The sequence below is a fragment of the Haliotis rufescens genome, unplaced genomic scaffold, assembly GCF_023055435.1.
Source record: "Haliotis rufescens isolate VD_foot unplaced genomic scaffold, xgHalRufe1.0.p SCAF_10, whole genome shotgun sequence".
Lineage (NCBI taxonomy): Eukaryota > Metazoa > Mollusca > Gastropoda > Lepetellida > Haliotidae > Haliotis > Haliotis rufescens.
The window spans coordinates 36,914,187-36,931,075 of record NW_025963780.1 but is presented as its reverse complement, the minus strand read 5'-3'; the positions used below and the strand labels follow the sequence as shown (position 1 = coordinate 36,931,075).

The following is a 16,889-nucleotide window of genomic DNA, read 5'->3' as shown; positions in this document are numbered from 1 at the left end:
TCAGTGGTCAGCCATTGCCGAGGACAATCCCCAACAACTGACTGTAACAATAAGCAAACACCAAATAGAAAGTTTGAATGCACTCCAACACAAGAGAAATCAAAAGCCAAAAGAACCAAAGATGTAGTACCATACACAGTCAAGTGTGTTGTATAACACTAGACAAGTTGCTGAGAAGCAAAAGACGTCCGAACTCGACGGCAGTCAAAACCGAACTCCGATAACTTGGTGACATCGAGACTGTATTCTGGAAATGATAGTAAGTATATGGCAAGAACATTTCCGAAGAAATCAAGCACCCTAACGTAACATTGTGACAGTCATGAAGCGCGTGACCTCGAACAGCACGTGCAGGGGGTGGTATGCAAGATTTACCATTGTCACCCAGACTCGGTTATGAGCAGATGCAAATTGTTTGCTTGGAACCAAACGCTCAAAGACACTTTATTTAACACATTTAATCATTCAGGAAGCAACAGCATTGACGTTTGCAACGTGCTGAACATGTACGTGCTATAGGCATGTTGCAGGTGGGCACACGTCAGAATATTGTGTGCCTGAACCCTGCATTTTTCTCAATCTGTCATTAGCAGATTATGGGCCCGAGACTAACAGGCACATAACGTCGATGATCGACGCCGCTCTGGACGCCCAAGGGCAACGATTCCTGCCAATTGAGCAATGTTGAGTTAGGGAGTGAGAGAGTTTACCTGGATCAAACCTCCGGCACATCAATCAAAACAAAGTAACATCTTGTACAGATCTCCCTACACTCATGACTTGCCATGGGCCGGTCGTCCACGTATGACGTAACGTCAAGAAGACAACCATATTCGGTTGGTGCATCTAAGGAATCGATACCAAACTGCCACATTAACAGCTCGAACAGTTCCTGAGTTGAGACCAATTAGTGACAGAACCGTACGCCAAAGGTTGAGGGGGCACAACACCCGGCGTCCAAATATACGCCTAATTTTGCTTTCACGTTACCGTCACCGTCAGGCATGGCTAGCTTGGTGAAGACAGTATCTCAGGTTCAAAAGACATGACGGGGACACAAGTGAGGCCAGGATTCACCTGGACAGCTCTGGTTGACGTGCAAGGGGACACAGGCCTCCAGGAGAGAACGTATTAGCGACGCTTACGTTACTCAACGTCGTCAGTTTTGGGGTGGAATTGTAATGGTATAGGGTGGCATCACACCTCATGGGCAAACAACACATCATTGTTAATGGCAATGTGAATCGCGAACGCTACCGTGACGATATCATTCGTGAGCATGTCCTACCCTTTGTGCAATTATAAGGACGTAACGTCACGTTGCAGCAGGGTGATGCCCGCCCACATGTTGCACGTGTTGTAACAGACCTTTTGAGTCAGCATAGCATTGGTATACTGCTCGGAACGTCGACTTCGACGAGACAAGAAACAGCCGGTGACGCTAGCTCAGTTGGAACAATCTTTGGTTGACATTTGGAATATCACCCCCAGGCTGGTTTCATTCATCTGGTGTCATCAATGCACCACCCACTGCCTCGCCTGTATCAACGCAAATGGTGGTCACACCCGATATTGCCATTGTTAAAAGAGTTGTTACACCATCCCCCTTTTAGGGTGTCACTCTGTCACCTGCTACAAGGTATGGGTTTTGTCAATAAATTTGTTACAGTGAAACATTGATCTGACGAAGGACCAAATAGTATGTTGTTAGTTTAAATAATATAACATTTACACCACTTTATATGAAGAACAATTACTTTTTTCCTTTAGTATATTTAGAAATACAAATATATATACACCCCTGTGTGTTCTGTGTTGTTTAACGCCACATTCAGCAATATACCAGCTGTTGTAAATAATCGGGTTTCGACCAGACAATCCAGTTTTTGACATCAAGAGCATTGATCAAGGATGCAATTGTGATACGATGGCCATCTTCCCGAGGCAAGAGAGTTAACTGACTATAAAAGTCCAGTTACCACCCTTGCCGAACTGGGCGGTCGGGTAGCCTAGTGGTTAAAGCGTTCGCTCGTCACGCCGAAGACCCGGGTTCGATTCCCGACATGGGTACAATGTGTGAAGCCCATTTCTGGTATCCCCCGCCGTGATATTGCTGGAATATTGCTAAAAGCGGCGTAAAACCATACTCACTCACTCACTCACTTGCCGAACTAGGTTAGTATTATGGAGTTACATTTTGGCTGGACTAACGAGTCTATGCATAGTCCAATCAAAATCGCGCACCGAAATCGAAATCCGGTTCGTAAACTGTCGTGCAGATTTCGGTTGATTGCAGGATTTGCAAAGCATGTTCACCGCCAACTCGTTGTCAGCAGATATTTTCCAAATGTTTTCATGTTTTTAATCAAGGTGCTCACGTGACGTAAGACCCGTTTTATCACAATATAGATCCAATCTCATTAAAATCAGATCTTAGTTCACGCTACCGCTAAGCTTTGTTTAGCGGCAGCGAGAACTAAGACCTGATTTTAATGAGATTGAATATAGATCTTGATTGGCGATGAGATCGAACTGACCGGGCGCCACCATTTTGTGTGAAGCAAACGCAAGTGATACGATAGGTGGAATCTGATTGGTCCATAGGAGAGGCTTAGAAGGGTCATAACTGGTAATAGCCAGTTCGGCAAGGGTGGAAACTGGACTTATAAAGTCATTTAACTCTCTTGCCTCGGGAAGATGTACGATGGCAGGCTACAACCAAGTCAGCGAGCCTTGCGATCCGATCCCGTTGACGCCTCTTGCGACAAGCATAGTCGCCTCACCATCGGATCCTGTTATCCGCCCCGAACCACAAGTGTCGGTTGCTAAAGACCAATTCTAACCTGGATCTTCACGGGGCTTTGGGCACGGTGGATATAACATTTTCTTACATAGGCCCTGTCATGTATACACAGGAGCAGTGTGTATTGACTCACGCTCACGCTCTCCGTGAATGGTTGCATTAATGAAAGAAACAAAAAATAAGTTTAAAACATTCAAGAAAAAAACATTTGCTATTCTTCAGTTAATATATACAGGTAATTCACTGAATAGTAATGTCTGCTGAAAATCACCTTTGTATTGTCAGGATGACTGTGAGTGAGTGTGTGGATTGGGTTTAACAACGCTTTTAACAGTAGTCCAGTGTTGTATCACCACGGGGTGCCAGCTAAGTGTGTGTGTGTGTGTTTGTGTGTGTGTGTGTGTGTGTGTGTGTGTGAGGGGTGGGCACGGGCACGGGCATGGTGCGTACAAATAAAGAAACATATCAGGACGAATATGGGATTCGAACCCGGTCCGGGCAACTCTGATTTGCATGACTGGGCCACCCGTACCCGTCATAAGTGGGATGGGTTTAACACCACTGTGTACGGTATTTCAGCTCCATCCTGGGCGTGTCATCTGTTTGAAATTGATTTCAAAGATTGCTTTATGAACAAAAACACAGATGTATTTACACCTTTATCAACCCACAGACTTAAATAACAGTAAATTTATGTCTTTGAAACAACTTTGATTTCCGGGGAATACATCGTACTCATGAAGGGTTTACAAATCCCTGGTTGCCATGGTATCAACATCCATTTCCATTCATGTTGTCGTGTAACCAGGTGTTACTTCAACGAGCACACATTTCAATACACATGAGAGTACCACAGCACCAGGAAGTCGTTGATAACGCGAGCTGTATCAACCACTTTATGTTCAATGTCAATATGCACGGTTACATGCAAAGTTCCTCATTTTGACGCCTTTGTCATTGATTGATACGTCAGGTAGCGAGGCACGAGCGCCACCTGACGACACTAATGAGTTTGTGCTAAATGCACTGAAGGTTGTCTCCCCTTGACACAGGAAACCATAGCATACCTCTCCAAGCATAACACTCTTCACACAATCGAATACCGCCACAAACACGACGAAGCGTCACACGACACTCATTTAAGTAATCATTAATAAATAACAGATACAATGTCCTTGACCTCGATATCTCAAGACGTCAGATTCGGAAAAGCGGGGGAGTCTTTCTGAATGAGTGGGCTGTCAAATTGCGTAGTAACGAGACACCCGTTCCTTCATGATGCTCTCCTGTGGTATTCAACACCCCAACCTTTCAACAGGCCCTAGCATCATGGCAACAAGGGCGATAACTCCAAGCGGTTCTTTGTGGCTGCCAACACTTGGCAGGAAGCCGGGAATGTGGGGCTCTAGTTCAAGGCCTGATTTTGTGTTATGATCCCATACGGTCGGAGATGGTAGACGAAGAACTCCAGGCTCGCCATTTTCTTCGGAGAGACGTAATGGAATGAAATTGCGTAGTCGCTGATATTTTCTATACCCTGAAACACAAATCATCAATCATTTTAAGAAATTATGTTTGAATATAATATAAGCTTATTTTGTTTGTTGTTGCACTTTGCAACATTCCAGCTGTATGTCGGCGGTTTGTAATTGAGTCTGGACCAGACAACCCAGTGATTGACATTAAGAGTATCGATCTACTCAAATGGGATACGATGACACGCATCAACCAAGTCAGCGAGCCTGGCGATCCGATCCCGTTAGACGCCTCTTGCGGCATGCATGGGTTGTTGAAGACCTTTTCTCTACCCGGAACTTCACAGGTCGATTTGAGGACTAATTAAACATTGGGTCAATATACATCTACAATGCCTATTTAGGTGATGGAAGGGGGTGAATATTACTTAACAATATTCCGGTGAGAATAACATTATACCTGTGTGTGGGATAGTAGACGTGAACGATTTAACTGTTAGACCATCCCACATTATTTTCAGACCCCTGCTTGCGACGGGTCAAGATAACCCTGCCCCAAATCATATTAAAATCAAATCTTTTACTGCTATACGATACCTATCTGCGTGAAAATTTGAGAGCAATTTCAAAGGACGTCGCGTCAGGTGACCTTTTAACTCAGCCAATCACATCGGAGGCTTATAGTGAGTGAGTGAGTTGGGTTTAACGCCGCTTTGAAAAGTATTCCAGTTATATCACGGCGTGTCAGCTTAATGTGGGAGGTAAGCCCGAAGTGATGCAGGTCTCAGACCTTTAAATTACTACTACGGTGAAACCCGGTGCTGACAAACCTAGAAACATAATCTGCCTTGGAACCACGCGAGGATATATACACGATTCCTCTCGATACACGACTGAAGTGAGTGAGTTAGGTTTAACGCCGCTTTTTAACAGTATTCCAGTCATATCACGGCGTGTCAGCTTGATGTGGGAGGAAAATCCTAAGTGATGCAGGTCTCAGACGTTTACCACTTCGGTGAAACCCACGAACACGGGTATGGTGCTGACAAATCTAGAAACGTAATCGGGGCGAACCGGGATTCGAACCCACAATCATAGGTTTCTGGCGTGCCCAAGGGACGCAACTATGCACAGTGAATCGCGGCGCCTTAGACCACTGGGCCACCCGTGCCCCTCGACGACTGAAGTGTAACAAGGGCAGATAAAAGACTTTTGTTTACACTGGAGGTCTAAAGATGAAAACAAACATGTTCAAAGTACACAGATCTAAACTGTCTAATCGTACAATTCCCCTGGTCACATCAAGATTCACGTAGAGCTAATGAGCCAAAGAGCAGTTTCACGTCACTCTTATCCTACCCAGAATGCCAATCGAATCTTAGTATACATAATTATCTCCCTTTAATCCTATATCCATGTTCCCAGCATTGCCGTAACGGAAAGAGTACTATCACAGTTTTCACATGATTCCTCCTCTACGAGTGAGTGTGTTGGCTTTAACGCCGCTTTAAACATTGTTCCTGACGTCGTGTCCGCTTAATGAGGGAAGGAAACCCGACGAGCTGGTCTCGAACATTTAACACTTTGGTGAAACCATGGACACTTAATACGATATATTTAGGGTCCATGATGAACCCAACGGGCAAGCGTATGGTGCAGACAAACCTAGAAACATAATCATAGGTTTCTGTCTTACCCAAGGGATGCAACTCTGCACAGCGAATTGTGGGCCTTAAAACACTGGGCCGCCCGTGCCCCCCAAACCCGGAGACATATATGGTGTAATAATCTGACACGAAAAGGTCAATGACCTACTGACCTGCTTAGGCCCACCCTTCACGTAGTTGTAGTACCACTTGGGGAACCCGCCGTTCACGTGCGTATCTGGCGAGAAACAGTGGAAACGGGATCTTCCAAGAGCGTCGGCGGAGTTACCGGTCCTGATTCCTATTTTTTCCATGCATTTCCCTATCTCGGCGTCTTCCGACCCTCCGTCCTCCCGGCATATGTTTGGGTCCCGTTTAGCAAACCTTGTCAGGGCCTCTTTGCTCAATACGTAGCCAGCACCTCCGCTGTAGTATCCTTGCTTGACTATGGTGTGGAAATGGTGGCCATAGTATATCGGTTCAGACGTGTTCCTCGTGGACAGAAAATATCGCAGATTTTCCACAATGACGTACGTGTCATCGTCGCATTTCATAAACCAGTCGGCTTGGTCGTAGTAGTGGTCGTAGACGTATTTGAAACCTTGCATCGTCTTGGCTGTCAGATGTTTCCGGCCTTCAGACACGTTGAGCGCGATCGTCGGGAGGTGGGGGTCGACCACGGAGCTGAAGAATAAAAGGATGTTGCAGCGGTGTCCCCACGTTTCCTTGACAACATCCGCTTTGGTCCGGAAGTTGGTCGGTGACGTCATCACCCAACAGAGCACGCGGACTTTTTTGGCCATGTTATCGGCTATCGAAGTGTCGTCTGCAAGAGAATCGGTGTTAAAATAAATCGTAACTGGTCTGTGGAAAAAGTATGTAATTATCTTCGGAAAGTGAAACAAGTCATATTCAGATACTACCTGTTTCTTATCGTTGGATTTAAAATCCTGTTAAATGATGTAGGATAGTGAGTGAGTGAATTATATTTAAGGCCGCTTTTAACAGTATTCGAGTTATATCACAGCGTGTCAACTTAATGTGGGAGGAGAGCCCGAAGTGATGCAGGTCTTAGACGTTTACCACTTCGGCGAAACCCACGAGTACGCATATGATGCATACAAACCAAGAAACAGAATCGGGTCAAACCAGATTTCGAACCCACAATCATAGGTTTCTGGCGTACCCAAGGGACGCAACTCTGCGCAGCGAATTGCGGCGCCTCAGACGACTGGGCCTTGCCCCTTTGAATGAACGAATGACAACAGTTATATCTCCTTTGGTGAGTGAGTGTGTTTGGTTTAACGCAGCTTTAACATTTCATTTATATATTGATGGTGAAATTGGGTTAACGTCGCGTGCATGATCATTGCTTTAAAAAAAAATTGAACTGACAGATAAATTTTGAATCTGTGTACAGAAACCATTTTACTGTATCAGTAGTGTTTAACTTGTAACTGAGATTGTTAGTGGCTGTATCCTCAAAGGGGGATGAAGTACTGTAACATTATTGTCCCCCTGAGAGGATATGCAGGACCACATCATTCGAAGTAAGTTTATTCCTTCTACCTTTTTAGTCGTAGTATACATGTTTCTTTTAGTATTGGCTAAACTTGACGATTATCGCCGCTAAGGGATGCTGTAAATCCTGCTGGGGTACCATGCAGGAAGCAGATGTACCGCAAGTCCCCATGATGCCTTGTATGGTGGCCTAACTTTGGTTGCTGGCGATCTACAGCCCGTTTTTATGATGTACTGGTATTTATCTTTATATGGTTCCATACTAGTTTTAGAATATACATCTGTGATAATCTAGTTTTATACTGTCCTTTGTCGATAGGTTTTATGATCAAACTGTATGTATTATTACTGTATAACTTGATTTAGTCACGATATGGCTGAACTATTGCCGATGTGACTATAACTATTCACTCACTCACTCACTCACTCACTCACCCACTAACGCACTAACATAGCGACGTACATGCATCTGTGAACAGTATTTCAGTTCCGTCACAGAATGTTCGCTTCTTGGGGAGACATTCGAAATCACGTGGTTACCTACAAGCACGGTGCAGACAAACCAAGGGAGCCAATGGCTCCAAGGATACACCAAAGGAGCATGAGCAGAAACCACAATGACCACAATAATACCCCTGTGATCTAAAACTATGAGGATCGCCTTCTTGGTGCAGTGGACAGGGCGTTTGCCCGGAGAGCGGAAGGAGGGTGGTTCGATCTCCTGGCCCAATCATACCAAAATACGTTAAAAGATGGTACTTGTTGTTACCCTGCTTTGCACTCGGCATTAAGGGGATAAAATAAAAGACTGTATACTGCTCGGAGTGGGGTGTTCATGTTAAACTGCGACAAAGCCCCCTTTACACAGGGCTGCGACCTTTGTGCCACCTTTGAGCGATCAAAAACTGTCCAGGACCAGGAATGGTCGCCTAAACCCAGAAAATCATGTATCTATGTAACAGCTCCAGCAGTTGTTCAGCAGTAACTGCTCGAGTTGTTCAGCGTCTGCATCCACAGTGAAACACTGCAGGTACAAGCCCTCTATTTATAGGCAGACTGTGGAGGCACTACAGGTAGCTCACAGGAGGCAGAAGCATTGCCATGGTGTCTCAAGGGTTGCCGTGGTCGCCGAATGGAGGCATGGTGGTCGCCACAGTCATCGTTCAATGCACGCTGTTGGTCGCCCAAAGGATGCACAAGGGAGGCAGAAGCATCACCAAGATTGAACGGCAATGCTTGTGCATCCCTTCTGCCTCCTTTGAGCCACCTTTGAATAACCAACCTCCTCGGCGACCCTTGTGTGACTGTTTTGAACATGTTCAAAAATTCACGGCGACCATGGCGTCCATGGCGATGTCTGAACCTCCCGTGTACCACCTTGGAACGACCTAGGCAACCATTCTGCCTCTTTTGAGCCTCCAACGACGACCTGGCACATGTTATGGTCGCACACGGGAGGCACAAAGGTCGCCATCCTGTGTAAAGGCCTCACAAGCTACCGCAAGTTATTGGAGCCCAAACTTTGCCGATATTCTGGATACTCAGTGTGACGTTTTAAACGTATATGAGACACGCATAACTACGATATTGTTTTTTTGTTATGTTTTTGGACAGCTATCATTTCAATTTTAAACGTGTCCTTGGTTAATAATTTTCAAGCTGAAAAAGAAAAGCATGTCTTATGTCAAAGTGTTTCTCTCTCTTGTGAATTTTGTTTCATTACACTTACCCATATTCATTCTACCTAGCATGTTTTTTGTCCTTTTCGTCCGGGATAAAATTTGGATAAAATGTTGTTCAATCAAAATAGGCAAAATCTGTTATTTAGCACGGGGCTTAAACATGTGCAGTCCCGATAAGACGTGATGGATTGCTTACCATGGTGGACGTGGGAGTCGTCCATCTGTCCCCCGTGGGGTCCTTGTTTCACAAGGTCCAAGCCGGACATCCCGATCACGTGACCAGTGTCCAACTCAAGAGGTATTCGCACATGTGGTTTGTAGACAATCCCAGATTGAAAGAATATTATTGATATAACAAAACCTAATGTCAGGCCCACACCGAACTGGAGTTTGGAACGTTTAATGTACTTCATCGTGGAGAGATGGTTTTCTTCACGATCACAGACGTCGGTGAAAGGAAAAAAACATATCCATCGACCAATTCTCTCTTGAATTAATTCTTTAAAGTTTATCAACGCCAAAAATGATAACGGAGAGTTCACATGGGGTGTACTTTTACTGCCTTCCTCCAACGAAATGTTGTTTTGGTCCTTTGGTTCTTTGAACAGCGAATAACTATATTACCTCCCTAACAAAGACTTCCGGTGCTTTGTTGTGCGTCAGGTTTTATCAAGGGTTTTCACGATGCCTTCTTCTGCACGACCGTATCATACCCCGAGACTGCAGTCTACGGTGTTTTGCACACACAGGTTCGCGTACATCTGCAGAAGGTCTCTTGGTACACTACCTATCACCGTCAATGGTACATGGGCTCTATATCAAAACACGTGACAGTGTTATTTCACCACAGCTACAACATGTGTCGTTGCTTATGCATTTCCGGTTCCGGAAAGTCGTATCGAGTCGCTTGGAGCAAGTCTGTGTGTGAGAAGGTTACTCGTGGCCAGCTAGTTTTTTGTCATCGAATGTTGGTAGTGATAGTTATCTGAAACGAAAGACAGATATGGTGAAAATGTAGTCTCACTCACTCAGATCAAAGACACAAGTTTTGTTTGTTTGTTTGTTGTTTTAAGCCGCACTCAGCAATATTCCATCCATATAACGGTGGTCTGTAAATAATCACGTCTGGACCAGACAATCCAGTGATTGAAGACATGAGCATCGATCCACGTAGTTGGGATACGAGGACATGCATCAACCAAGTCAGCGAGCCTGACCTTCCGATTCCGTTAGTCGCCTCTTACGACAAGCATAGTCACCTTTTACGGCATGGGTTGCTGCAAAGACACAAGAAGGTAGATATAACATATTATCACATACAGAGAACCTGATCACATACACAAGCATCTTCTCGAGGCAAGGGAGTTACCTGACCAGAATGGCCCTGTTTCGACCAATGCCGAGCTTGGCAGGAACTTCGTGGCCCGATCGAAGCGCCAGGAGTGGGCATTACGAGTTATGCCCCTTCTGTTTAAAGAAATGTAGGCGCCATGTCAAAACGGGTCTTACCTCGAGAAATGCATTAAATGACTTGAGCACGTGGATAAAAAACGCGAAAAGTTTTGCAAATCCTACAATCGACCGAAATCTGCACGGCACCCGGATGTCGATTTCGTTTCGCGATTTCGATTGGACAATGCATAAACTCGTTAGCCCAGCCAAAATATAACTCCATATTCCAGTAACCTCCCTTGCCTCGGGTTGGTAGATATAAGAGAATACCACCTACATGACACCTGATCATGGAAAAGACATGGTGGCGAAATCAGGTTAAAATGAATGAATCCCTAGCATCCTATGCTTTCCGTAAGGTGCGACTTAATGGATCCCGTTGATAGGGCGTGTCACAGTACCCAGAAGTCGTACGCTGCTCATAGTTATCAATACATTGCTTTTCTGGTCTTGACAGGCCGCCCATGTTGCTGGAATATCAGTGAGCGGCGATTACAATTCAAGACGTCAACGTTTTTATCTTTATTATCGATGAAATCGTCTTGACTGGGTGACGCAATCTTGTCTGAAGCAAGTCAATCTCATTAAAATCAGATCTTAGTTCTCGCTACCGCTAAACTAAGATCTGAGGACATTTTACGGGTCACGTCGAACTTTGACCGACCAATGGAATGACCAATCAGAAGGCAGCTTTCTCGTGCTTTACGGTACTAATTTCAAATTGGTGACTACGCTTCGAAACATATTTTGACAAATTCTCGATTATATATTTGAAACCTGAACAAAACAACATTCTGGAAAGGCTGATAGATGGTCTAGATTGTAAGTCGTTAAACCTGTAATTATCGTTCGGAATACCCCATGTTAAAGTTTTCGAGGTTGCATGAATAGAAATCACATTCCGACTGTCACTTTCATAACCTGGTAAGCGACGCTCTGATTGGTCGGATGAAAGGTCGTTCTGACGTGACCCCTAATGGGATGTCTTCAGATCTTTGTTTAGCGGTAGCGAAAACTAAGGTCTGATTTTAATGAGATTGAAAGCAAGTGCAAGAGATCTGACCGGTGGAACTTGATTGGTCAGTAGGGAGGACATAGAAGGGACATAACTCGTAATATCCACTGGTGGCGCTACTATCGAGCCAAGAAATTTCAGCCTAGTTCGGCAAGGGTGGAAACAGGGACTTAAAGTCAGTTAACTCCCTTGACCCGGGAAGACATGTTGTACACGTGTTTGAAGACGTGTTTCTGGGGACAACAGAAACGGGCTTCACACATCATTCCCACACTGCTCTTGCAGCGCCTGACCCTGTTCGGGTGGCCTTTGACGTCGGCTTTCACACATCCCCGTCATTCACCAGACACGCTCTGTGGGGGAAAGGTCAGGGCACATGGCTGACCATTGCATGCTGGTGATGTATTGCTGCTGGAGGATGTCAGTTACACTGGAAAGAGCATTATCATCTTCGAGTGAGTGAGTGAGTTTGATTTTACGCCGCTTTTAGCAATATTCCAGCAATATCACGGCGGGGGACACCAGAAACGGGCTTCACACATTGTACCCATGTCGGGATTCGAACCCGGGTTTTCGGCGTGGCGAACGCTTTAACCACTAGGCTACCCGACCGCCCCTTTATCATCTTGGAAGACAAAACGTAGTCCACTATTTCCACAACTATTGACGCAACAGTTAGTATTGACGCCAGTATGTTTTCTCGGTAGTACTGTCCAGTGACTCTTCCATGGACGTTCTGCGTTCTGGCAGTCATAATGATCCAACCATATCATCACAGACCCATCCCCAAATCTGCCACGTTGCCTTACGTTGACGTTTACATGACGCTCGTTAGGACGCCTACAGGTACACCCTACAGGTACACCCAAGCCCATCCTGTAAGTCTAAAAGTAAGCTAGTAAGCTCATCTGAAAAATATCAGGAGGCCATTGGCGTTTCACCATGTTTCACCATGTTTTACCCAGCGAAACTAATAACAGACACTCAGAGATGCACCGACACGCCAATCACGGACCACTACGGACAAACAGGCGGTACTGGGAGAAACACGTGGTACTGGGAACAAAGACGTGGTACAAGGGACAGACACAAGGTACTGGGAACAAACATGGGGTTCTGGGAACAAATACGTGGTTCTGGAGACAAACATGGGGTACTGGTAACAAACACGCGGTAGTGGGAACAAACACGCGGTAGTGGGAACAAACACGTGGTACAGGTGTCAGAACGGGGTACCGGGGACAAGCACTGGTACCGGGGACAGACACGGGGTACTGGGGACAGACACAGGGTACTGGAGACAAATACGGGGTACTGGGAGCAAACACGTACGTGGTACTGGGAACAAACACGTGGTACCGCTGTCAAACACGGGGTACTGGGGACAATCACGAGGTACTGGGGAAAAGCACTAGTACCGGGGACAGGCACGTGGTACTGGGGTCAAACACGGGGTACTGGAGACAAACATTGGGTACTGGGAACAAACACGCTGTAGTGGGAACCAACACGTGGTACCGCTGTCAAACACAGGGTACTGGGGACAGACACGTGATACTGGTGACAAACACGGGGTACTGGTGTCAAACACGGGGTATTGGGGACAAACATGGGGTACTTGAGAAAAACATGGGGTACTGGAGACAAGCACTAGTACCGGGGACAGGCACGTGGTACTGGGGTCAAACACGGGGTACTGGAGACAAACATTGGGTACTGGGAACAAACACGTGGTACCGCTGTCAAGGGTACTGGGGACAGACACGTGATACTGGGGACAAACACGGGGTATTGGGGACAAACATGGGGTACTGGGGACAAACATGGGGTACTGGGGACAGGCACGGAATACTGGGGTCAGACACGGAATACTGGGGACAAACACGGGGTACTGGGGAAAAAACACGGGGTACTGGGGGCAATCACGGGGTACTGGGGGCAAACACGGGGTACTGGGGGCAAATACGTGGTACTGGGGACAAACACGTGGTACTGGGGACAAACACGGGGTACTGGGTGCAAACACGGAGTACTGGGGACAAACACGGGGTACTGGGCACAAACACGTGGTACTGGGGACAAACACGGGGTACTGGGGACAAACACGGGGTACTGGGGGCAAACACGGGGTACTGGGGACAAACACGGAGTACTGGGGACAAACACGGGGTACTGGGGACAAACACGTGGTACTGGGAACAAACACGGGGTACTGGAGACAAACACGGGGTACTGGGGACAAACACGGGGTACTGGGGCAAACACGGGGTACTGGGGACAAACACGTGGTACTGGGGACAAACACGGGGTATTTGGGACAAACACGGGGTACTGGAGACAAACACGGGGTACTGGGGACAGACACGGGGTACTGGAGACAAACACGGGGTACTGGAGATAAACACGGGGTACTGGGAACAAACACGGGGTACTGGGGGCAAACACGGGGTACTGGGGACAAACACGTGGTACTGGGGACAAACACGGGGTACTGGAGACAAACACGGGGTACTGGGGACAGACACGGGGTACTGGGGACAAACACGGGGTACTGGGGACAAACACGGGGTACTTGGAACAAACACGGGGTACTGGGGGCAAACACGGGGTACTGGGGGCAAACACGGGGTACTGGAGGCAAACACGGGGTACTGGGGGCAAACACGGGGTACTGGGGGCAAACACGGGGTACTGGAGACAAACACGGGGTACTGGAGACAAACACGGGGTACTGGAGACAAACACGTGGTACTGGAGACAAACATGGGGTACTGGAGACAAACACGGGGTATTGGGGACAAACACGGGGTACTGGGGGCAAACACGGGGTACTGGGAACAAACACGGGGTACTGGGGACAAACACGGGGTACTAGGGGCAAACACGGGGTACTGGGGGCAAACACGGGGTACTGGAGACAAACACGTGGTACTGGGGGCAGACACGGGGTACTGGGAACAAACACGGGGTACTGGGGGCAAATACACGGGGTACTGGGGACAAACACGTGTGCTGGGGACAAACACGGGGTACTGGAGACAAACACGGGGTACTGGGGACAGACACGGGGTACTGGAGACAAACACGGGGTACTGGGGACAAACATGGGGTACTGGAGACAAACATGGGGTACTGGAGACAAACACGTGGTACTGGGGACAAACACGGGGTACTGGGGGCAAACACGGGGTACTGGGGGCAAACACGGGGTACTGGAGACAAACACGTGGTACTGGATACAAACACGGGGTACTGGAGACAAACACGGGGTACTGGGGACAAACACGGGGTACTGGGGGCAAACACGGGGTACTGGGAACAAACACGGGGTACTGGGGACAAACACGGGGTACTGGGGGCAAACACGGGGTACTGGGGGCAAACACGGGGTACTGGAGACAAACACGGGGTACTGGAGACAAACACGGGGTACTGGGGGCAGAAACGGGGTACTGGGGGCAAACACGGAGTACTTGGGGCAAACACGGGGTACTGGGGACAAACACGGGGTACCGGGGACAAACACGGGGTACTGGGGATAAACACGGAGTACTGGGGGCAAACACGGGGTACTGGGGTCAAACACGGGGTATTGGGGGCAAACACGGGGTACTGGGAACAAACATGGGGTTCTGGGGACAGACACGGGGTACTGGGAACAAACACGGGGTTCTGGCGGAAAACAAGGCACACTTTGGCCCTATTCCCTAAAGACTGAATAGATTTAGATTGTCTTTTGAAGTCATTTTGTCAATGTAGCCGATATTTGAGATAGCTCCACAACAATGAAGGTAAGCTTCACTACCTTCCGATTGAACCATGCAGTGTCTCCTGTGTTTACGCAGTCTATTTCAATGTTTAATATATAGGTGTAATAATAACCACACAATAAGACAGGTTTCAGATTCCAAGTATGGCCATTTTGCGCAGCTGCGTATCCTGAAGCAACATCATAATTGCCCGTGGGCACGCGTTGAGACACACCTGTGCAAACTATCTGTTAATACGTCAATAACATATTTTAATTTTGGTTATTACAATTTATCATACTGCCGCGCAGAAAAAAAATCGACTAGGGCTACAGGATATTAAACGAGATCCCCATTTCATATCCCGTTCATGCCATCAGTGGAATTGAGTTTACTGGTACCGAGCTTGCGCGCGCGTGTGTGTGCGCGCGCGTGTGCGTGCGTCTGTGTTCCAGCTATTCCAGGCCTGTAAATAATCGCGGCTGGACCAGACTGTCATGTTACCTCTAGTCCTTCATTTTTCTTTTTACCATTGCTCTCACTCGATACCCCTTTGTATTTCTGTAATCATCTGTTACTTTCGAATACCCCCAACTTTGTTTTGAGAGTGATATGGTAAAATGAGACATCCACGTCGATTCAACATCAATAGCCTTCATCAAAGACAGAATACTCGCAGCCATGGAACATATGCTGACATACCGCATATCAGTGTTTAGACAGCACTTGGGTAAACAGTTATAACTGCACCTTTTCTCAATGTTTTTAATCAGTAAATGGTCGTTTTAGTAAGTAATACACTCAGATACATTTGTGGATGTGCAGGGCTTTTTGTGCATGTCTTATCTCTTGATACTGATCACTATGCTTGTCGTAAGGGGCGACTAACGGGATCGGGCGGTCAGGCTCGCTGACTTGGTTGATGCATGTCATCGATCCCAATTGCGTGGATTGATGTTCATGATGTCAATCCCTGGATTGTCCATACTCGATTATTTACAGACCGCCGTCATATGGCTGAACTACTGCTAAGTGCGGCGTAAAACAACAAACAACAAACAAAGAATATAACGTTAACGCCTAAGTCAGCAAGGTTCCAATTATATACAACTCAAAAGAAGTTAAGGGCCATCCATTCTTTCATAATACTATAGTTAATCTATCATGGAATGAGGTACCACCCGATTATTTTATATTACTATACGGTGGATCGAACCACCGACCTTCCGCTCCCCGGGCAGACGCTCTATCCACTAGACCCCTGAGTAAGTAAGTGAGTACCGCGGCGTGTCAGCTTAATATGGGAGGAAAGCCCGAAGTGATGCAGGTCTCCGACGTTTACCACTTGGGTGAAACCCACGAGCACGGGTATGGTGCTGACAGACCTAGAAACATAATCGGGGCGAACCGGGATTCGAAGTCACAATCATAGGTTTCTGGCGTGTCCAAGGGATGCAACTCTGCACAGCGAATCGCGGCGCCTTAGACGACTGGGCCACCCATGCCCCCTCGGGGACATCACCAGGCCTTACATCAATGTCGGGTT

The 16,889-nt window shown here is 47.0% G+C and overlaps 1 protein-coding gene across 3 annotated transcripts in view; it reads right to left on the bottom strand.

Moving 5' to 3' along the window:
• Positions 1-3,449: 3,449 nt before the first annotated feature.
• Positions 3,450-16,889, bottom strand: part of LOC124131071 (glycoprotein-N-acetylgalactosamine 3-beta-galactosyltransferase 1-like) — a 36,648-nt gene continuing 23,208 nt past the window's right edge. For all 3 annotated transcript variants that reach the window (XM_046494158.2, XM_046494156.2, XM_046494159.2), the window contains exons 2-4: positions 9,324-10,112; positions 6,098-6,750; positions 3,450-4,340 (exon numbers count right to left, since the gene is read on the bottom strand). In XM_046494158.2, the coding sequence (XP_046350114.2) occupies positions 4,209-4,340; positions 6,098-6,750; positions 9,324-9,540 (1,002 nt within the window). In that variant the 5' untranslated portion in view covers positions 9,541-10,112 and the 3' untranslated portion in view covers positions 3,450-4,208. The remainder of the gene's footprint in view (positions 4,341-6,097; positions 6,751-9,323; positions 10,113-16,889) is intronic.